This window comes from Mesoplodon densirostris, chromosome 19 (assembly GCF_025265405.1).
Source record: "Mesoplodon densirostris isolate mMesDen1 chromosome 19, mMesDen1 primary haplotype, whole genome shotgun sequence".
Classification (NCBI taxonomy): domain Eukaryota; kingdom Metazoa; phylum Chordata; class Mammalia; order Artiodactyla; family Ziphiidae; genus Mesoplodon; species Mesoplodon densirostris.
In genome coordinates, this window is record NC_082679.1 from 31331786 (window position 1) to 31354591 (window position 22806).

Consider the following 22806-nt stretch of genomic DNA (forward strand, 5'->3'; position numbering starts at 1 on the left):
TGGGGCTACATTTTTTAACTAGATGATAAATAGAGGCCTAAATCAGTTTGGTTATTTCCACTCATTCTAAATAAGAACTTTGGTTTCTATTCAACAAGATGGGAAAAATTAGGGGCTCTTCATGACCTTTCCATTGTCCACTAAATTATTTCAGTTGAAACAGATTTTCCCACGTATCCAAGACAATTTCCAAATTATTGCTCTCTAAAGTCTGTTGATATTAAATGGGAAGACAGCAAAATGCAAAATTATATTTATCAGACATATGTACAGGAATTATAAAATTTATTTAAACTATTTATAGAAGATGACTGGTGGAGTATATTAATCAGCATATTAATTGATAGTTGTCTTTGGTTAGGATTATGATTTTTTAGCCTTCCATAAACTTCAATAAATGTATTTTAATACAGTTTTTTTAAATGCCTAAAAGAGAATTTCCTTTTAAGAATATTAAAGTCCATGCAACGTCCATTGGTACCACCAAGGCATTTTCCGCTCTTCCTTGACCTGCAAACCACACATGAGGATGCTCATAGCAGTGCCTCTCAGACAGGCTATGATATGCATTCATCAATAAATCATCTGTAACTAGAAGTAGAAATCTTCTCTTCCCAGCACAAATACATCTCTTTCAAAAGTAGTTCTCTTTTGTGAATGATGTTTGATGTCTTAGAAATGAGGATAACCTTTATTATGTGCATTGCTCTTATCAAAGCATTATTTTGTGTGGTGGACTCAAGGTTACATGTTTAAGAAAAGCATCAGGTGAATCCCAGTAGGAAAATCATCTTATTCATAAACCTTTAACCATTTAAAAGACCATTAGGCACTTATACGTATGTAAGTTGGATAGAATTAAATAGTATATTTGACAATTGGCAATAGAAAACCATAGCCTTCATTTGCACAGTGCTATCTATTTAAAAACCAGTAAACCTTTGATAGACACACCTCAACATGAGGCTTTCAGATAGTTATTATATCCAATTTTTGGATGTCAAAATGCAGTCTGGCAGAGATAAACTAATTTGCCCAAACTCATTCAGCTGGCAGAGGTGGGATTATTTTCTGTCCCCTGTTCTAAAAACCTGTCCACTTTCTCTGCAACATTGCCCCTCTAAAAAGGCACTCCCACTGAATCCAGTGACGGTGACGTAGTGCTTCTAGCTAGGAGTTAGCGCTATTAACTTTAAATGTGAATTTTTTTTTCCTATTAAGCAATGAAGTTCAGTTTTCAAAATGTCAAAGATGATAAACCTCTCTTTTTTTCTTCCTTTTTCTCTTTTGCCCCTAAATAGTGTTCCATATATATTACTGTTAGAAACAGATTATTGGCATTCGTGTTACGCTTTTCCATAACTTTTAATCATTTTTACAGCTGTTCACATGACAATTACATATCCATTTTTTAAAAAATATTAAAAAGATGTGCAGAGAAAAGACAACAGCAAAGGAATAAACTACAAGCAATTACCTAAGTGATATTTTTGTGATCTGACATTTTGGGGAATGAGGGGTAGCGTGTTACTGAAACAGCATTACCTTTTTTTGTTTGTTTGTTTTTTGTTTTTTTTGTGTGGTACACGGGCCTCTCACTGTTGTGGCCTCTCTCGTTGCGGAGCACAGGCTCCGGACGCGCAGGCTCAGCGGCCACCGCTCACGGGCCCAGCCACTCCGCGGCATGTGGGATCTTCCCGGACCGGGGCACGAACCCGTGTCCCCTGTGTCGGCAGGTGGACTCTCAACCACTGCGCCACCAGGGAAGCCCAGCATTACTTTTTAATATCCAGGTTTTAACCTTTTACTGGGTGAAGGTGAAATTCACATGCCATAAACCTGGTCACAACATAATGATAGGACATTTCTTTTTCTAATTTTCACACCATCCAAATTTTTTACCTGTAGGAAGATTGCTTACTTTGTACCAGGTTACATGATGGTACCTAGAAGGAGATGTGTATAATTTACAAATACGTCCTTTTGCAAAACGTATTAATAACATACTGAGAAGTGGACACTGTGCAAAGTGAGCCAATGGGTTTAAGTGTATAGACTGAACTCACTGCTCTTCCCAGTCAGGCATTTAACAGGATTTGACCCATTGGGTTTATTTGTGAATCATTTGTCTTGTCATTTTGAAGATTTAAGTTTCAAATATTTTTTAAAGCTCATTTTATTGTGATATGCTATTAATGTTTCTTTCTCATCCCTTAACAAGAAATCCTTTATTCTCTTGCTCCTTTCCCACCCCATTTCTGTACGTACCAGTGTTCTTTTTACCGTTGCAAGCTGATTGGCCTGACACATCTATGACACCACTCAGAGAGCTTCATCTTATAAATACCAAGCTTATTTTTCCTAGATGTTTTGAGCACATGGTATAGATATATAGAAACGTATGTGGAATATGCCCTTTCTTCCTGTGGTGTGTTGAGATGAGTAACTTTGGAAAGTGTCATTGTGATCATTGTGTAACATGGACCCAGAAGTCCCTCAAAGATCATGATTTGGGGTAGAAGCACCCAGGCATCCAAACTAACCTAATGAACTTAAAAAATTCTAAAATTTAGTTAATCATGAATTTGAGATGTGTAAGACTTTGCTTAAAGTGTGTTTTTGTTTTACTCCTCTTTTGTTTTCCAAAATGCATCTGCCTTATTTTCATACTATGTGAGAACTTTAGCATGAAGGAATGTGCCCATGAGGAGCGGTAAGCATACGTTAACAAAGTTACTGTTGTCACATACGTGCTTAGTTTATAATTTTATAAGTTTTTCGTTTATAGTGCTTAATATTGATTTGGCTATCATATAATATCCTTTTTTTGTTAACAAACTCTAAATCAGAAATGTACTTAACCGTGCATTTAGCAGACTGAAAGTAAGGGGGAAAGAGCATGGCAACAAAGTCTTAGATGTTTAAATCAGAATGATTTGATCATGAAAAATACCTAAAATAAAGTCCTCTCTCTCCCACTCAATGTTTCCTCATCAAGTAAAGTTCAGTTTGCTCATTGAATTCCGTGCCACCAGGTACAATGTTATAGTGAACCATGGTTTTAATATCCTTTGAGAAATGGTACATCTGTTCTGTAGTCAGTCTACCACTTTTAGCCTCTGTACAAAATACAAAGGAGTCCTTACCAACCAGAAGATCTAGAACCTGGCAATTCAAATACCATTCTGAGCAAATATTTAATCTAATAACTGGAACTAAATGTTAGGCCTCATGGCAGCTCAATATCCACTAAACAGGTTTTAATAACAGGGTAAGCCCACTGTATCCAGAGCAAAGAGAAGCATACCACGTTTACACAGCCAAATCATTAACCTTTTATGTTCTGACTTTAGCCCTCTGAAAGGGCTCAGGACTATTGCAGTAAGCAACAAGTTTATTTTCAGTGCCTTAAACATCTATAAAATACTCTGTATTTTACATATTGCTTTTAATAGCCAACATAATAAGTACCAAGGACCAGGCTAAATTCTCTACATGCATTGTTGCAATTAGTCATTGGGATGATCTTATGATTTTTTTTTTAATCTCACTTTCAGATGAGGAAAGCAATAGTAAATAGATTGCCCAGGTTGAGCTGCAATGTGTTGAACAGGGATTCAACCTATTCAGTCAGACAGTTAAACAACACAAATTTCCCAGGGACGCATCCCATGAGCCTCATAATCAACTCTGACATATGCAGGATGAAGAGTATTACCCCTGTTTCACAGATGGCAAAATCGAGGTCCATACACTGCAGGTGACCTACTCAGAATACAGGATAATGAACAGTGGCACTGGACCGTAAGCTCTATGTGTGATCCTTTCCTATACCACTACCACTACTTAGATTTCTTCTGACACTAATGAGAGTGTGTTCTCTACATTTGTGTTTCTGGCTTGGAATTTAACACTCTGTGGGTCTCTGTGTTGATCAGCAGGGATGGCATAGGATACCTCCATGTGCAGCATCTCTGTTCCCGCCCCAGCCCCAGAGCTGTAATAGGCAGAACTGTTGGCCAAACATAGGAGAGGGGCTTGGCCTTGGGCACTGCTGCCCTCCCCCTTCTCTATCTTTTGTTTGACAGGGACGTTCCTTCCTCTTTTTTAGTTCGTTAGTGCCTTTATGTTCCTAAGCACCTCCCCACCATAAAAATAGAAAAGAAGCTGTTAGTCATTTACATTTTAGCCTGGCTGTTTGTGCCTAACTTTTTCTCTAACTATAAAATGAAAGTCTCTGAAATATCCTGGTTTCCTCCCTGAGAAGAATGAGCTGGGAGTTGGTCTAGACATCAGGACCACCAGAGACCTATTGCCCAGAGATACTTGGACTGTGTAATTGTTGCAGATCAGGCATGTGGAGCAGCTTTTCCTGAGCAATGGGACTCTCTCTTCTCCCCTTTCTGCTCGAGCCAGGTGTACTCTCGCCCTCCACCCTCTTCCAAGTTGTCAGGAAGCCAGAGAACATTCTCCATTTTCCCAGTGATCCACCTCCCAACAGCAGACATCCAGCTATCAGAGTTGGAATCCACTGAAGGTGGTCCCAGGGCTGTGGACAGAGCATCCATAGACTTCTGCTTCAGGTGTCTTAGGTGGCAGAGGGAAGGCAGAGAGCCTTACCTGCTTGAGACTGTCTTAGTAAGGGTTTCTGTGTCTGTGCATTTAGGATTAAGTTATTCACAGCATCAGAGAAGCCCATCACCACGGATGGATAGAGTAGGTGTGAAGAATTAATAACTAAGAAGGGGGAAAATGCTAAGCATTTGGTTTGTCTGAACACAAGTAAAGGCTCTTACAGTCGTTGTGTATTACTTATTAATGTCTGATTACAGTGCTGCATAATAATGATTATGCATGTCATTAAATATGTCAAATTAACTTTGTCATAAAATTTATGACCATATTAAGTTTTATTCACATGCTCAGCCTTCATAATTTATTGCTTATGTGGCATGGTTATGACTTTTAAAAAAATCTCTAAGACACTGTTGCTTTGATGACTGTATTGCTTATCTCTGAGTCTAGTTTCTCCATTCATTTGGGAGTTTCATATTACATGGTAATAGTCACTGACTCTGCCTCTAGTGCTGCTGGTGGCAAAGCAGTTTCAGTTGCCCAGTTACTGTGGCTGAGAGTAACTCCCCTCTTGCTGTGAGTTCTCTTGCTGTATAGTACAGATTAATTCAGTGAACTTCTATTTGCCCCCAGCCATGTAACATTCATTGTGCCAGAAGATGTGAATTTAGATACGGATTAAAGCTTATCCTGTCCTCAGAGACTCATGGTCTAGTAGAGAATCACACCACCTGATAGATGATTGTTCAAAAAGGGAGCAAAAATGAATAAGTGACCGTGCATCTTCTGTTTCTCTAGGTGTGGGATAACAGAGCTGTTTCTGTATTCGGTTTCCAAATAACATCTCTAAAGCTACCAGTCATCGCTTTGTGCTTTCAGAAGTGAGGAGTGTTGTAGGATAGTACTCGTTGCATGGCCTTAGCTTTTTGTGCTGACTGAGAATTTGATAAATGAAAGCCATTCACTGGTAAAATGTAAGTGATTCCTTTAGCCAAGTGCACAGTGGTAGCACCTTTTTAGAATCGAAGTCTAAAGATGTCATCAAACCCCAGGTCCACACACTTCTTAACAAAAAGCCAACTAGAAGAACTTTACAGTTCACAACAAAGGCAAAATGCTGTCAGCAATGAGGCTTAGTACCACAGGGGGCAGAGCCGGATACATTCTTGAAGTTTGTAAGTTTACATAAAAAGGACATATTGGGAAGCCAAGCTTGCCACTGTCAGCTCTCACAATTGCACTTGGCAGGAGAAGCCAAGGTCAGGAATGGAATGGAGGCAGTCAGCAGCAGATGGACCAGAGAGAGGACTAGTGTTGGTCCTGGGGTCCAGTGACCTCCCAAATGTTCTAGTGTGGATCTGGCAGTGGACTAGGTAAGTGGATCTAGGTCACGTTTATACCAGAGCTGAGAAAGAGGTTAGTGTGGAGAGAATTTAAATAGCTTACTTTTAGCCCCTCTAAAGAATTGTATTTTCCTAAATGCCAACCCAGGAACATTCCAGATGATCATGCACTTTAAGGCTATGATATACCCATAGCAATTAGAATAGCCCCATAAATAGCAGGGAATAACAGAAACCAGATTTGAAACAACTCGATCCTTCCTTTGTTTGTAGCAATGATTAGAAGCAAAATCCCAGTGTATAAAAATGCATGCATTAGTACATCCTTAAGATAAGAAAGGGTATGGGCATGTCAATTTCTCCCTCTACACCAAAGCTGTGCTAATGGGCAAGTGTCCCATATTAGTAGGAAACTTTGCCACCCACCCACTCCTGCAAGCTAGAGCTTCAAGACCCTCTTGGAATCCTCGCTGGCTCTCCACACCCAACAGGAGAGGAACTCTCACTTGCATCTTTTTAAATGTTTCTCACGTCTCTACCTGCCTCTCAGTACCACAGCCTCTGCTGTAGTCATAGCCCTTTGTGAGAATAAGTGGGTTTCGTGCTTCTATTCTTCCCCCTCTGCAACCCATCTTCCAGAACCCATGGCTGTGGCTTCTCCTGCTTGCCTAGAGAATGAAGTTCAGATGGTTTGGCTGGTCCTTGGCTCACTTTCCCAGCCTCACCTCCAGTGACCCTTTGTTGTGCTCTAACTCCAGCCCCTCGGAGCTCACCTACATTCTCTGGACATGCCAAACATTTCACACTGTTTCTTACCTGTACTCATCCCTCTGTTCAGCTCACTACCTTTCTGAAACTTTCCAAAGCCCTCCCAGGCAGAATTAATCACTTCTGCATCTGTACTCCAAAAGCGAAGGATCCATTACAGTGTTTATCGTGTTGATTATGGTTATTTACTTTTCCATCTTAATTAGCCTTGTAACGCCTAGCACAGTAATTGAAACAGAGTAGATACTCAAACATGGATTTATTTATTATTAAAAAATATTTTTATGTTTTTATTTATTTAAAATGAGATGAGGATTTTAGGATGCCAGAAATCTCTGGGTCAAAAAATTAGCTTGATTTTTATATCAGGCAGAGTTCTTAGTCTCGAGCAGTATAACAACTCTAGCTCATTCAAGCAGGAAAGGGATGAATTGAAGGCTGTTGGGTTACTTGAAGGTCCTGGGAGGTCCACAGAGACAAGTGTCGGGTACCCCAGAAGCAGGAGCAATACCTAAACTTTCTGCAGGGAACCAACTAGCCACCACTGCTGGGTGCAGATTCCTTCAGATGCACCACCTGTACCTCGAGCCTGACACTAGGCTCCGCTGCTCTCTCTGGGAACTGATGTAGCTCCCAGTGCTGCTACTGCCCCAACCAGAATGGGTTCTCTGCAGTCCCCCTTCTCCCATGTCAGAGCAAGAGTCAAACTCTATCTGATTGGTTGAGCCTGGATCACATGTCTGAGCCCTAGCTGCAAGGGAGGCTGGGAAAGTGAGGATGTATCTTCCAAGTGGTTGTTGGTCTCCATCTCTCGTCAAGGGCCATGAGGTAGGGAAATCCCAAGACAAGAAAGTTAGCTCAGATTGGGGTGGGGGGGCCAGGGCAGGGATTTAGGGAAGGTGCAAAAAGAGTGACAAATGTCCACTAGAATTTTCAAGACACCAAGGACCTAATTAAGAGCTTCCTTTGTTGGTATTTCTGATTCTTAACAACAACAACAAAAATGGCATGATCAAATCGGGTTATTGGAGGAGAAATGAGTAAAGGGGATATTTACAAAGGATGGACGGGGTGTAGTGAAATCACAAGGGACAGTGCAGTGCTTCAGGCGTAATAACAGTTGTTACCGCTCCAGGCCTGAAGAAGCCAGGGGAAGGAGCAATTACCAGACACGGAGAGAGAGAGAGTAACCTGACAGGAGCCAAGACCACATAAAACAACAGACGCAGTCAGCCCTGGGCAAGCCCTCAGGGAGAGAACCAGAGTTGTAAATGCCCCAACTCTCCCCCTTCCTTTCCTGTGAACCCCTGCTGAGGCTCCCGCTGGCCCCAACCAGAAACCAGAGCCCCAGGGAGCCCATTCAGGCTGTTCACACTCATCAGTCTAGAGGGCACAGAGCATGTTGGAGAAGGGTGAGAGTGGGTCTGGAGGAACACACAGAGGATATGCAGCACATGAGACTTAATCAATACGTCACCAACATTTTTCTTTCTGTGTTATTCAGTATCTCCTTTGGGGATGTCACTTTACATTTTCAGTACCCCAGCCTACAAGATCGATGATCTTAAAGTGTCCTTCTCATCTTGAGTTTAACAAGATTCTATTTTCCCCTTGTTTGTTATTTAGAATACTCTACCGTATGGTTCAGTAATCTTCACCATTGAAGTTTAGCCAATGCCAACAGGTCCACTTTTTTTTCCTTCCCAGGCTTGGGGAGAAAAGGGGGGACTTGTGACCTGTGCACACACAATGTGAAGAACGTCCCTTGCCAAATCTTCATGCACACGTCCTCCTTCTGTGTTGTCTCAGCACAGAGTCCCTGCCGTTCATCCATCTCTGTCTCCTCCTCATCAGCATCTAGCCTTCTAAAGGAAGCAGGTGTAAGAGTTATCATTAAAATGAGTCCCATGCCATTGCCAGCAGTTATAAGCCCCTCAAGGATTTATGCAGTGTAACCCCTAATCCTTTTGAAATACATGATGACTTGTGCAAAAATAACCAGTTCTTGGCTGTTTACTCTGGAAAAGAATGTCGAGGGGAAAGCTTGATCGTTGTCTTTGAGTATATGATGGGTTCCTTCACAGAATATGGAAACCAATTGTTTTCCATCCTCCCAGAAAACCCTACTGCAAAATAAAAAATAATGCAGCCCACAAACTTGATGTCTTTCAAACAATGCCATCCATAACTTATGGAACGTATGCCTCTCTGATTTCAGAGTTCTCTCAGGGGAATTGAGGTATATCATGAGATATGTAGGTGAAAGAAGAATATTTTTTTTTTACTTAAGAGAATTACATTAACATAATTCTTATGTAAAATGCAAATGATAGAGAAATATACAGAATTAGGGCAGAAGATATCACCCTTTATGTGTCCACTTCCTCCCCCACCCTTGTCTCCACGCATCCCCCTAACAGCATTAGCAGTATGGCAGAAAATAGAAAGATTTTTTTCTAATCATGTTATTACAAGCTATGTCCTCATAGGTTGTTGAAGTTGAAGTCTTGAAGCAGTATTTGCTCTGCTGCTCTGTCAAGGCCCAGCAGCCTTGACAGAACACAGGACCTGCATCTCACTCTGTGAGTACAAAAACCGTTTGCAAAGCTGCAAACCTGGGCTGTGTCACATGGCACCCACTTCCAAGGGGTTCCTGAGATCCTTCTATCCACTTATTTATTTTAAGTGCTAATGTACATTTTTGACTTGCCACTTTCCTCCCAAAGTAGGGATTTGCTTTGTTTTTTGTTTTTTTAAGTTTGGATGAAGGACTCTACTGCTAATGAATACTTGAAATCCCTAGGTGTGGTTTTTAGCATTTGTAGACATCAAATACCAAGAGCATTTGCTTGCCAAGAGCAGAATATTTATACTTTTGTTGGAAGGAGGTGTCCAAGAAATGAGTATGGTTGATACGTAATATGAGTATAAGGATACTTGTTTCCAGTATTACACCAAATATACTGAGTTTTCCACATGGATTTTAGGGATGTGTCAGGAGGACTTTGAAAGCTGCTCATGTCCCTCATCCTGTAGAAAGAACTCCCTGACCTGGCCCTCCCTGGCCCTTCTCTAATCTGTCAGACTACAGTATCAACCTCCAAAATCTAACCACTTCTCATACCACCCCCCACTTCTACAACTATGGCCCAAAGACCATCATCTGTCCCAGGGACTGTTTGCTGTGCCCTCCTCCTGTTGTCCCTGCTCCCACCCTCCATCCCCTACAGTCTCTTCTCAGTACAGTAGCCAACATGACCCTTTCCAGTGTAAGTCAGATCCTATCACTCTTCTGCTCAAAACTACCCAGAGGATCCCATCTCCATCTGAGTGGAAGCCCAGGTCCTAGCGATGGCTGGCAGGTCTTTGCACTATCGCTTCCCCACCCTCCTTATCTCCGAGCTCTCTCCTCCTCCTCTCCTTCTCACTTATTCACTCTGACCTCTTTGCTGTGCTCTTGCCTCAGGGCCCTTGCACAGGCTGTTACCTCTGCCTCTCCAGCTCTTCTCAAATCTGCAATGTTCACTCTCTCACCTCTTTCAAGTAATTGCTCCAATGGCACCTTCTCGGTGAGCCCTAACCTACCTGCTTTTAAAATTGTAATCTGACCTCTCCCCAAATTCAGATTTCCTGTAGCTCCTCTGTTTTTTCCACGGTACTTATTACCTTCCGTCATGCTGTGTAATTTACTTGTATATCATGCTTCTTGCTTGTGTTCTCCATTAGAATATAAGTTCCATAAGGGTAGGGATCCTTATCTTTTTTGTTCTCGGACATATCTGCAGTTCCTAGAACAATGCCTGGCACATAATAGGCACTCAGTAAATGTTGAATGAATGAGCACGTTCTGAATTTCATTGGAAAAAGTTACCAAACTATGACTCAATGTTACATAAACATTCAGTGACATACTGTTTTTGGTATCAGGGTGATGCTGACCTCGTAGCATGAGTTTGAAAATGTTCCTTTCTCTGCAGTTTTTTGAAATAGTTTAAGAAAGATAGGTGTTAACTCTTCTCTAAATGGTAGAACTCACCTGTGAAGCCATCTGGTCCTGGACTTTTGTTTGTTAGGTGTTTATTGATTACTGATTCAAGTTCATTACTGATAATTTGGTCTGTTCATATTTTCTATTTCTTCCTTGTTCAGTCTTGGAAGATTGTACATTTCTAGGAATTTGTCCATTTCTTCTAGGTTGTCCATTTTATTGACGTATACTTGTTTATAGTAATCTCTTATGATCCTTTGTATTTCTGTGGTGTTGATTGTAACATCTTCTTTTTCACTTCTGATTTTATTGATTTGGGCCTTCTCTCTTTATTCTTGATGAGTCTGGCTAAAGCTTTATCAATTTTGTTTATCTTTTCAAAGAACCAGCTCTTAGTTTCGTTGATCTTTTCTATGGTTTGTCTCTTTTTTATTTATTTCTGCCCTAATCTTTATGATTTCTTCCCTTCTACTAACTTTGGGTTTTGTATTTACCTTTAATTAATTTAAATTTAAATAAAAGCATGTTGTTTCTTTACTGGACAGCTGAGCTCTAAACCACTAACTAATAGTGCATCTTAGATGTAACTGTCAGAGTGGCAAAGAGTTCTTTAACTCTTTGTTATAACTGTTATTTAAAGATGCATCTTTGTGAGATTCCCTGAAATGATGCAGCCCACAAACTTGATGTCTTTCAAACAGTGCCATCCATAACTAATGGAACGTATGCCTCTCTGATTTCAAAGTTCCCTCAGACAAAAAAAAAAAAAAAAAAGGGTATGTTGTCCAAATGCATTATGTTCTTTTTTGTTGAAAAAGAAATGGAGGATCAAAATGTTCTGACTCTGATTTTTTTCTTATTTAAGAGCATAACTGTGTAAGATAAAAATAAAGAAAAGCTAATGACAAGAGGTAGAGCGTGACACTGCAGGTTCAGCTAAAAATCACAGTTACATTTCTATTGAATTTTGAATTGTATTTTTTATTTTGGAAACTTGAAAAAATGTAAAACTATTTTTTTAAAGGGGGGAAGGAGCAACCAGCAATATTCCCACCACCTGGAATTAATCACTGGCATATTTGATCCAGTCTTCTTTCTATGTATATATTTTTTTAATTATACAAATTATATATGAGTGAATTCTCCCTTTAAAAAAATAGCATCTTATTGAGTTTAAATCTCCCTTTGCCTATACATCCAGCCATAGTCTCCTTCCCTTCCTCTCTGAACTTGGTGTGTATCCTTCCAGCCATTTCATATAGTTTTACATATATATATATATATATATATATATATGCATATACTTAGAGACACATAATGTTGTTTGCATGGATTTTTTGACATTTATATAAATAATATCACACTGTATTTTTTTCTGCTTTTTTCACTTTTATCGTTGTTTTTCAGCTTCATGCATTTTTGCTACGTTTAAATCTATATTAGTGTCCCTAACTATTAAATCAAATGAACATACCACAGTTTTAGTTACCCATTCTCTTGCTGATGGATATTTAAGTTACATCCGGTTTATTTCAAATAATGCTGCAATGACTGTCCTTGTTCATATTCTCTAGTGTGTCTACACAAGTGTTTCTCTAGGACAAACAATTTTAAGATTATAGGATTTGCTTATTTTCCCTTTCACTAGGTTCTTAATACCTCCAAATTGGCTGTGCCATTTATAACTCCCACCAGGTGAATGAAAGCATTCATTTTCCCACACTTATGCCAACATCTGATATTGACCAACTTAAAGTTTTGCTCATCTAAAATAGGTAATAGCTTCTTGTGGTTGCAATTTGTGTTCCCCTAATTACTAGTGAGCTCTCTCATCCATGTTTATTATCCACTTGAAATTCCTTTTCTGTGAAAGTCTTGACTTTATCATTTATGGTTTCTTCCTATTGAGTTGTTTATCTTATTGACTTGTAGGATTTCTTTATAATTTCTGCTTAACAATCTTTTGTTTACTAAATATTTTGTGAATATTTTCTCCCTTTTATAACTTGTCTTTTACCCTTTTTATGATTTATTTTGTCATACAGACATTTTAAGTTTTAGACTCTTAACAGTGGCTTCAAACAGGCTTTACTCATTCTTGTTGAATGGTTTGCAAGTCTTACTGGATCTTCATGTGTTAAGTTCTAGGAAAAGAAACAAAAGCTGACATATATGACTTGGTGATTTATTGGCTGACTGCAATTTCTAGGAAAAAAATATTTTCTTGTGCATATTTATAGCATTTTCCTTAAGGGACAAAGTTCATTTTTATGTCATCATGAATGTTATGTTGTTGTGGTAATGATCTTTTGATATCTAATAATAAAATGTTGACAGTGGTAAAATCCTTGTAATAGATTTTAAAGCAAGGGTTGATTTTGCCTTTCATTGTATACTCTAAAATTAGAGTGTTTTTTCTGGGCTCTTTTCCTCTTTCCCTTTTCTACTTATTGGGTTCTGCTATCTATAATTATGCTGCAAGTGATTTTAGATGTTTAAAAATTATTTTAAATAACATACCTTTTCAGACAGAAATCATGCAGACTGGAACTAGTCTTACCAGGTTTGAATCCCAGCTCTACCACCTGTTACCTAGAAACCTTAGGCAAATCACTTCCATTCTTTGTTTCTCAGTTTCTGCAACTGTAAAATGGGTCATAATACCACAGCCTCTCGTGACCAGTGTGAAGATTAAATGAGTCGTAACACGTCAGAACATCCTCGAGCAGTGGTTGGCACAGAGAAAGTACACTACAGATGAGGACAGTCATTGTCCCTCAAATATTTCAAGATTCTTATAATGAGGAAAAGCACTGTAAATTTAGTGCTCTCTTAAAAGTATACAGAAGTTAAAGAGCAGTTAATTTCTCTAATTGTCATGTTATATTCCATTAGTGATACAGAAAAACGGACAAATACAAACACTCCTGAGAACAACTGATCAATGCAGAACTATCTTTTATAGATTCTCCATGACACACTTTTTGTTGTTGTTGTTGTTGCGTTGATCCTTTGCTGCTGCGCACAGGCTTTCTCTGGTTGCAGCGAGCAGGGGCTACTCTTTCACTGCGGTGCGTGGGCTTCTCATTGCAGTGGCTTCTTGTTGCGGAGCACAGGCTCTAAGCGCATGGACTTCAGTAGTTGTGGCTTGCGGGCTCTAGAGTGCAGGCTCAGTAGTTGTGGCGCACGGGCTTAGTTGCTCCACGGCATGTGGGATCTTCCCAGACCAGGGCGCAAACCCGTGTCTCCTGCATTGGCAGGCAGATTCTTAACCACTGCGCCACCAGGGAAGCCCCCCATGACACACTTTTAACCACCCAAGCTCAGTGCTTGCCTACTCCAAACACTTAAAAATCAACAATTTAAAAACCAAAAACACAAAAGATATAACCTTGCACCACATCTCCAAAAGTCTGGCTCTTTACAAGTGCAATTGTACGGTTATCTGTGTAAATATTTGTTCACTTCTTCCTCCCCCGCTAGTCTGTAAGCCCCATGAAGTCCAAGGCAATGTAGATGCCGAATGCATAATGGTTAAATTCACTTATTAATATGTATTTAGAGTCAGGTTGGTGGACCCTTTGTTCTCATCAAATGTTTTGTAATTTGTTCTGCCCGCAGTTCCTGGCCAAACGCCCTTCCACCAGCTTACCAGAGAGTGCTGGTTTGAGTGAGAAGAGCTGAGTTTGAGACCTGCCCCCCTCAACACACACACACACAAATTGACCAGTAATTGACATAACCTCCCAACACTTCGGTTTTTTCAACTATAGGGGAGATGTGATGTAAAAATGTAGGGCTTTTAAATGTTGAAAGTGGAATTTCATCAGAAATTCCTTTGAGGACAGCACTGGATCTTAAAATGAAGACTAATGTATACACACGACAAAATATGAACTTGAAATATTTTATTTTTGCAATTTACACTCTCTCCTTACCTTGGTCAATCATTCTGAAACAAGTTCGCCCCTCCCCACCCTCCCCAGCTCCTCCATTCCAGAAGGATGCAATACTGGGCTGTGATGTTTTCAGAAGTGTTTTCTGAGCACTGGTAGCTTAACGAGAAGCATCCTCTCTATTTTGTTCTTGCTATTGCATATGGGATAACTGCTGTCACCTGTTAACCCCCTAGCAGAAAATCTGCCTGCCCAACAATAGCTTGCAAACACAGCACACCACTCTGTGTGTGAGGCATAAAGGAGTCAGTGGGCAGGGCGTGGGGTCAGCCGGCTGTTGGGGACAGGCTGGTTTTTGCTGGCACGTCCCTTTTGTGAAGGACGTAGTCCTTGTTCTACAGTCTGTACCAGGCTGCACATCATCTCTCTACTTGCTATCCTTGAACTAACGGGGTATTTTCCCCCAGCCATAAATGGGTTGGTGTGAGATAAGCTTCTCCTGCTGAGGGAATCACTTCTGCACCGAGTCCTCTTTGTTAATCTTTTGCAAAATAAGGCAGTTTTCTGTCGAAGAGAAAGCAATCATTAATTTTTCATAAGAGCAGCAAAGTTGTGAATAGCAGAGGACCTCTTGAATAAAGAGCTTAGAGGTTCCAAAGAGAGACAAATAACAAAGCCCAGGGGAAAAAGAAAAGGTATATTCTTTCTTATACTATTTATCATCCTCCCCAACCCCGTCTGCCCCGTTAAGAAGGGAGAAGCCATTTATGCAAGCTAACAGTTCTTCAAATCTCATGAACCTTAATTTTAATCCTTATCAGTACCTTTTTAAATGAATAATACAGTGACCTTCAGCTTTGTCCTATATTATGTGAGGTTGATTTGTAAAGACGGCTTTAGTTTTTTAAATTAAGGCAGAAGCTATATGTATTCTACTCAATTCTAGCATTAGAGTTATCCCAAGTGTGGCATTTATGTTCTTTCTCTTCTTTGGTATAAATAAATATCAAAGTAGGAAGACCAGTGTGAAGCCTACAAGGAATAATAAACTAAAATAATATGGCATTGATTTTGTTCAAGGTGTCTAAATGCATTTTTATGATTGTGTATGTTTTTGTTTTTGTTTTTGTTTTTGCGGTATGCGGGCCTCTCACTGTTGTGGCCTCCCCCGTTGCGGAGCACAGGCTCCGGACGCGCAGGCTCCGGACGCGCAGGCTCAGCGGCCATGGCTCACGGGCCCAGCCGCTCCGCGGCATATGGGATCCTCCCAGACCGGGGCACGAACCCGTATCCCCTGCATCGGCAGGCGGACTCTCAACCACTTGCGCCACCAGGGAGGCCCTGTGTATGTTTATAGCTTCACACAAGTGACATGAATTCTGGGCAATTAAAAAGGACATGAGGGCTTCCCTGGGTTCAAATCAAGGGTTCTTTGGGTCTTGTCAGTGAGGTCTCAACCTTTTGTCGTACTGAATGAGGGAGACATGGGCCCCAGGAGCCTGAGAGCCTGGCAAGTTCACAGATTCCTTTAGAAGGGAGGGGACCCCCATGTGGACAGCCTTCCACATAATGAATTAAGACAATTGATTCTCTCATGAATTTCAATAAAATAATAGACACACCCTACACTGCTGGCCTCACTTCTCTGTGCTTTGCCTCAGTCCTCCTTAGGGCATTACTGCTATTCTTTTAAACTTTTTTTTGGTATTATCTAAATTATTCAAGTAATACATAAAAATCAACTCCTTAAAAAAATTAAAACATTACAGATAAGTTAAAGTCTCCTTGGACCCCTACCACCAATACAGGTTCCTATTGCCCTCCACTCTCCCAGTAACCATGATCGGTTTAGTCTGTATCCTCTGAAGTGGTTTTCATACTTTTCAGCATGGTACCTGTGATTCAATAGCATTAAGCAACTAGACAGCATTGTTTTTAAAAGAGTTTTCCCCTATGTCAGTATAATATTGTATGTCTCTTTCTGCAAATAGCTCTTTCACTCGTTAATATTTCTTGGAGACCTTTTCATGTTAATCCATATAGATAGACTTCATTTGTTTTAATTGCTTCATAACATCTCATGGTATGCCTGTGCTATAGTTATTTAGCTTTTCTCCCATACAGGGGCATTTAATTGTTTTTCCAGTTTTCCACTATTAAAAATGCTGCAGTAGTATGTGACTTCTTGGGCACAGAAGTGCTTCTCTAGGTTTATACCTACAGGTGGAAATGCTGGGCCACAGAATATGCACATTTTACAGTTTAACAGCCTGGGCCAACTTGCTCTTCACACTGGAGATACCAGTCGAGAGCAGGGGACGAGGGCTGGTGTCTTCTGCATCCTCACCAACTCTTAGTATTGTCAGACGTTGGTAATTGCAATCATTGTTGCTTTTGTTGTGGTCATCCATTTACAGTGCTCGGCGTCAGTTTATTTATCTCTTGTAAAAATAAAATACAGTGTGTGTGTGTGAAAAAAATATATATTGTCAGACATTCAAACTTGTGCTACTTTAATGGGTGCAAAATGGTGTCTTGTTCTTTTAATGTACGTTTCTCTTATTACTAATAAGGTTGAACCACTTGTTTTATGTTTATTGGCTGTTGGCATTTCCTCCCTATAATTTGCTTATTCATACACTTTGACCATTTTTCTATTGGGTTATTTGTCTTATTGATTTGTAGGAGTTTTATGTGTGTATATGTGTGTGTACACACATATATATAAGCAATATAGATACTCTATTGTAATCTTTTATCTGTTAGACATGTTGCAATCTCCCAGAACATGGCCTGTGTTTCAATTTGTTTATAATATCTTTTTGTCACCATTGTTCTTGTAACTTATTTTTCTCAATCTTATTTTTCTTTTCCTCAGACTTCTTTGTAAACATGTAGCGATTATCATCCTGAGCTTATTGTATGCTGGTTACATTTGCAAATAATCATATTCAGATGAGGTTTAGAGCTGAGATTGCCATGGTGACCTTGCTGCCATCTACCATCCACAGCTGTAGGAGAGGCTCATGGGGGAAAGAATTGTGACTGGTACTAAAATCCATTTGCAGCCGCTTAGCTTTGATGTGAAACTTCTCTTCCACATGTTTATCTGGGTTGAGGGCTTGAAGTTTGAGGGAACATATACGTGGAGCTAGTGAGTGCAATCATATATGGGAGTTGGTTTTTTTTTTTTTTAGTATAATTGGAAAGGGAAAAAAAAAACAGCTCAGCAGTTTACCTGCCATCCACTTTTCAAAAACTATGGGCCCACAACTCCCAAGGCCATATTCTAGGTTTTATTGTACGCTTCAAATTGGGATATATGTCACAACAGCTGCATTTAATTGGGAGATTATTAAAAAGCATGAGAAAATTCAGAGTTTTTCACCCAGAAATTGCTGTCGATGTTCAGCCTAAATGAGACCATTCTTCCCTTCCTGTTTCTCTGTCCCGCAAGTAGCCATATTCAGAAGGTAAACCAGGACAGAGCTTTGATAGACTGGAGTTCCCCAAACCTCAGTGATTTGGAAAACACCTTTTCAAAGATTGCCATAACTTTCCTCCTGTGCTATTATTTACTTAACATTCTTCTTCAATCACCTAATTTTTAATTGTAAGTAAGTTTATTTAAAAGGGTAAATTTAAACTTTGTCCCTACCACAAATGTTTCACTTGTCATATATAAGATAGACAGTAACCATGGAAATAAATACAAACAATAATTTTGTAGTAGTGAAATACTCTGAGGCTGAGGTCTGCTATCTCTCGATTAAAAGGGAGATTTAGTAACTATTACAGAGAGAAAGGTATTAAATACATAACAGTACAAACTAAGATTTTCTCCTTGATATCAATAGAATTAAGAGAGAATTGAAAACAGAATAAATTTCTTTAGTTTGGGAGAGAGTGTATGACATTCTCCACCACCCACTTCCCTAGTAATTCTGAGGTCAAGTTGTCTCTTCCTCCGAAACACTGCCTTTGTCCCATCTCCCCTTAGAGTGCATTTGATTGAACATTTGATTGAGCATCATCTCAGGATGAGTTGACTGATGTACAGAGCTTGGGTGTGAGGTCACTGCTCTGAGTATCCAGATCATATACTCTAGTGGATTTAGCTTAGTCCTAGATCAGGTGGCTGCATATGTAAGCACTGTTCCATCCAGAAAGGCTGTTTGTCAAGGGGAATGAGAGGGGGTAGGGGGAGAGAGAGACAGAGAGGGAAAGAAGAAATACATTCAGTGGAATCCATGCATATTTTAGGGAGAAAACAGCTGCCTACTGGCAGTAACATAGGATATAATGGCCATATTTTGAAAAGTGCAGCCATGTTACTCTAGAATCCACTTAAGTTGCTCCACTTAACTTGCTTTGGGCTCTGATGTCAATATGTACCCATTGTATTTTTAAAGTAGTATTTTGAAATCATGCATGTGGTTTTAAAAATTAAGTAATACAAATAAGACTTTTAAATGATTGCATTTATTTTCTATCCCACCATCCTCTTCCTCCAAGCATACTCCCCGAGGCAGCCAATTTTAACCCATTCTATTTATAGGCCTTCTGGTGGAAAGCTCCACATTTCTATGTAATATGCTCATACATTTATTTGGTAATTTACCATAGTTTCTTGCTGTGTTAGATGAGAACTTAATTAACACCGTCACCACTTCCCTTTTCCTCTTGCTTCATTATGTTTTGACTGTTGAGAAGTCTAATGCCCGTGTGATTTTCAGTCCTTTTATGGGTGATTTGACATTTCAAAATGATGTACAAGATTTTACGCCTAAGTGTTTCAGATTTTTGTAAAGATGTCAATTCACTTATCTTCAGTAATCTCTCAGTATTTCATCTTTTAATGGTGTTATTAATTTTTTTAAATTTCAATTTCTGATGATTCATTGTTAGCTTATACAAATAAAATTGACATTTGCATGGTGATCTTATATCTTGCAACCTTGTTAAACTCACTTATTAGTTACAGAAGCATTTTTGTACATTATATTGGATTCTCTACATTGACAATCATGTTATCTGTAAATAAAGACAGTTTTAGTTCTTCTTTCCAATCTAGCCTTTTATTTCTTTTACTTATTCTATTGGCTAGAAACCCTGGCGTGCTATTGAACAGAAGTGAGAGTGGACATCTTTGTCTTGTTTCTGGTCTTAAGGGGAAACATTCACTCTGTTAGTGTTAAGTATGATGTTAGCGTATATTTTTGGTAGATGCCCTTTATCATATTGGGGAAGTTCCCTTTAATTCCTACTTTATTGAGAGCTCTTATCAGAAATGTATGTTAGATTTTGTCAAAGCCTTTTCTGTATCTATTAAGATGACAGTATTTTTTTTTCTTTACAGCTTGTTAACATAGTGAATTATATTGATCGATTTTTGAATGTTAAACCACTTTGTATTCCTGCGATAAACTCTACTTTGTCATGATGTATTATACTTTTTATATATTATTGCTTTGATTTGCTAAAATTTTGTTTAGAATTTTTCTACATTTGTGAAGAATGTTGTTCTGTATTCTTTGCTTGTAATGTCTTTATCTAGTTTTGGTATTGGGGCAATGCTGATCTCATAGAATAAATTGGAAAATATTCCCCAGCTCTTTCCAATTTCCTGGAAGAGTTGTGTAGAGTTGATATGATTTCTTCCTTAATAGTTTATATGATTAACCACTGAAGAAGCCATATGGCCTGGAGTTTTCTTCATGGGAAGACTTTTTTATTTAAAACTTCTTTAATAGATACAGGACTGTTAGATTGTCCATTTCTTCTTGAGTAATCTTCTTGATAATTTGTGTCTTTAAGGGAATTTGTCCATATCATCTAACTTGTCAGATTCGTTGGCATAAAGTTCTTCACAATATCACCCCTTATCTTTTTAGCATCTGTAGAGTGTATAGTGATGTCACTTCTCTCAGACCTATTATCGGAAATTCCGTCTTCTCGATCTTTTTTTTTTTTTTTTCCTGAAAAGACTGGCTATAGGTTAATTAATTTTATTGATTTTTTTTAAAGAACCAGCTTTTGGTCACATTGGGGTTTTTTCCTATTGTTTTTCTTTTTTTATGTCATTGTTTTCTGTTCCTATCTTTATTATTTCCTTCCTTCTACATACTTAAAGTTTAACATGCTCTTTCTTTTTAAGTTTTTTAAGTAGGAAGCTGAGATTTTTCTTCCTTTCTAGCACAGGCAGCTATGTACTATAAATTTCCCCCTGTGTACTTCTTTAGTGGCATCTCAAATTCTGATATGTTGCTATTTTGTTTTTCATTCAGTTAAAAATACTTTCTAAATTCATTTTTGAATTCATCTTTGGCCCATGAGTCACTGAAAAGCATGTTATTTTGTTTCCAAATATTTGAGTATTTTCTAGAGATCTTTCTGTTGTTGATTTTTTATTTAATTCCATTACGATCAGAGAATATACTTTGTGTGACTGGAATCCTTTCTAGTTTACTGAGGCTTCTTTTATAGCCTACAATATGGTCTATCCTTGTAAATGTCCGTGTGCTCATGAAAAGAATGTTTATTCTGCTATTGTTGAGTAAAATGTTCTATAATATCAATTAGATAAGTTGTTTGATAGTGTTGGTTAAATATTCTATTTCCTTATTGATTTTTCTGTCTATTTGGTCTATATATCAAGACAGGAGTATCAAAATACCTTACTATGTTTGTGGAGTAGTATATATCTATCTTCTTGTAATTATTCCAGTTTTTGTTTCTTGTAATTTGAAGCTCTGTTACTAGGTACATAGACATTTGTAACTTACGATTGTTATGTCCTTTGATGAATTGATCCCCTTATCATTAGGAAAGGACATTCTTCATCCCAAGTAATAGTCTTTGCTCTGAATTCTCCCTTGTTTGACATTAATATAGCTCTCTTTTGATTGGTGTTAGCATGGTATTTTTTTTAATCCTTCAAACTTTTAACTTATTCCTGCCAATATATTTGGGGTGTGTTACTTATAGACAACATATAGTTGGGGTCTTTCTTTTTTTATTCAATCTCTGCCTTTTAATTGTGGCATTTAGACCATGTATATTTAATGTGATAAGGCTTAAGTGCTATTTGTTTTCTGTTTATTCGATCCTCTCTTTGTTCCTTTTTTCTCTTTTCTTGCTTTATTTTGGATTACTTGAATATTTTCTACAATTCCATTTTGTGTCGTTTATTGGCTTATCAGCTATAACTCTTTGTTATTTTAGTTAGTACTTCAGAGCATGTGTGTGTGTGTAGTTTATCAGTCTGCCTTCAAGTGATTTTATGCTATTTCACATATAGTGTAACAATCTTGCAATAGTATATTTCTGTTTCTCCCCCTCCAACCTTTTTTTTTTGCCACTATTGCCAAACATTTAACCTCTACAGATGTTATAAATCCCACATTATGTTATTATTTTTGTTACAACAGTTATCTTTTAAAGAGGTTTTAATTAGGGGCAAAATTTATTTATGTACCCATTTCAGTGTTCTTCATTCATTTGTGTAGATTCCGATTTCCATCTGATATCATTTCCTTCTGCTTAAAGGATTTTCTTTAATATTTCTTGCAGTGCAGTCTGCTGGTAATGAATTCCTTTAGCTTTTGTATGTCTGAAAAAGTCTTTATTTACCTTTAAAAAAAAAGTATAATGTCAGATTTTCTTGCTGTAAAACTGAGGTGTCCAAATGAGTTGAAAACTATATACACACAAAACACTGCACGTGAATGTTTTAGCAGCTTTACTCATAATTGCTAAAACATGAGGGCAACCAAGATGTCTTTCAGTAGTGAATAGACAGACTGTGGTACATTCATACAATGGAATATTATTCAGGAATAAAAAGAAATGAGCTATCAAACCAGAAAAAGACATGGAGGAACCTTAAATGCATACTACTAAGTGAAAGAAACCAATCTGAAAGGGTTACATGTTGTATGATTACAACTATATAAAATTGTGGAAAAGGCAAAGCTATGGAGGCAATAAAAAGATCAGTGGTTGCCAAGCGTTAGCGGGGAGGGAGGAATGAATAGGCAGAACACAGAGTATTTTGAGGGCAGTGAAACTATTCTGTGTGATACTGTAACAGTGGACACGTGTTATTATACACTTGTCAAAACCCATAGAATGTACAACACAAAGGGTGAACTCGAATGCAAACTGTGGACTTTAGTTAATAATACTGTATCAATAATGGTTCATCAATTGTAACAAGTATACCACACGAATAATA

At 38.5% G+C, this 22806-nt stretch overlaps 1 protein-coding gene across 1 annotated transcript in view; it reads left to right on the forward strand.

The window, feature by feature from the left end:
* The first annotated feature begins 2687 nt into the window (after positions 1 to 2687).
* The window catches only part of C19H16orf78 (chromosome 19 C16orf78 homolog), an 85890-nt gene continuing 65771 nt past the window's right edge, over positions 2688 to 22806 (forward strand). The window contains 1 exon segment of the mRNA XM_060083154.1: positions 2688 to 2713. Coding sequence (XP_059939137.1) covers positions 2688 to 2713 — 26 coding nt within the window.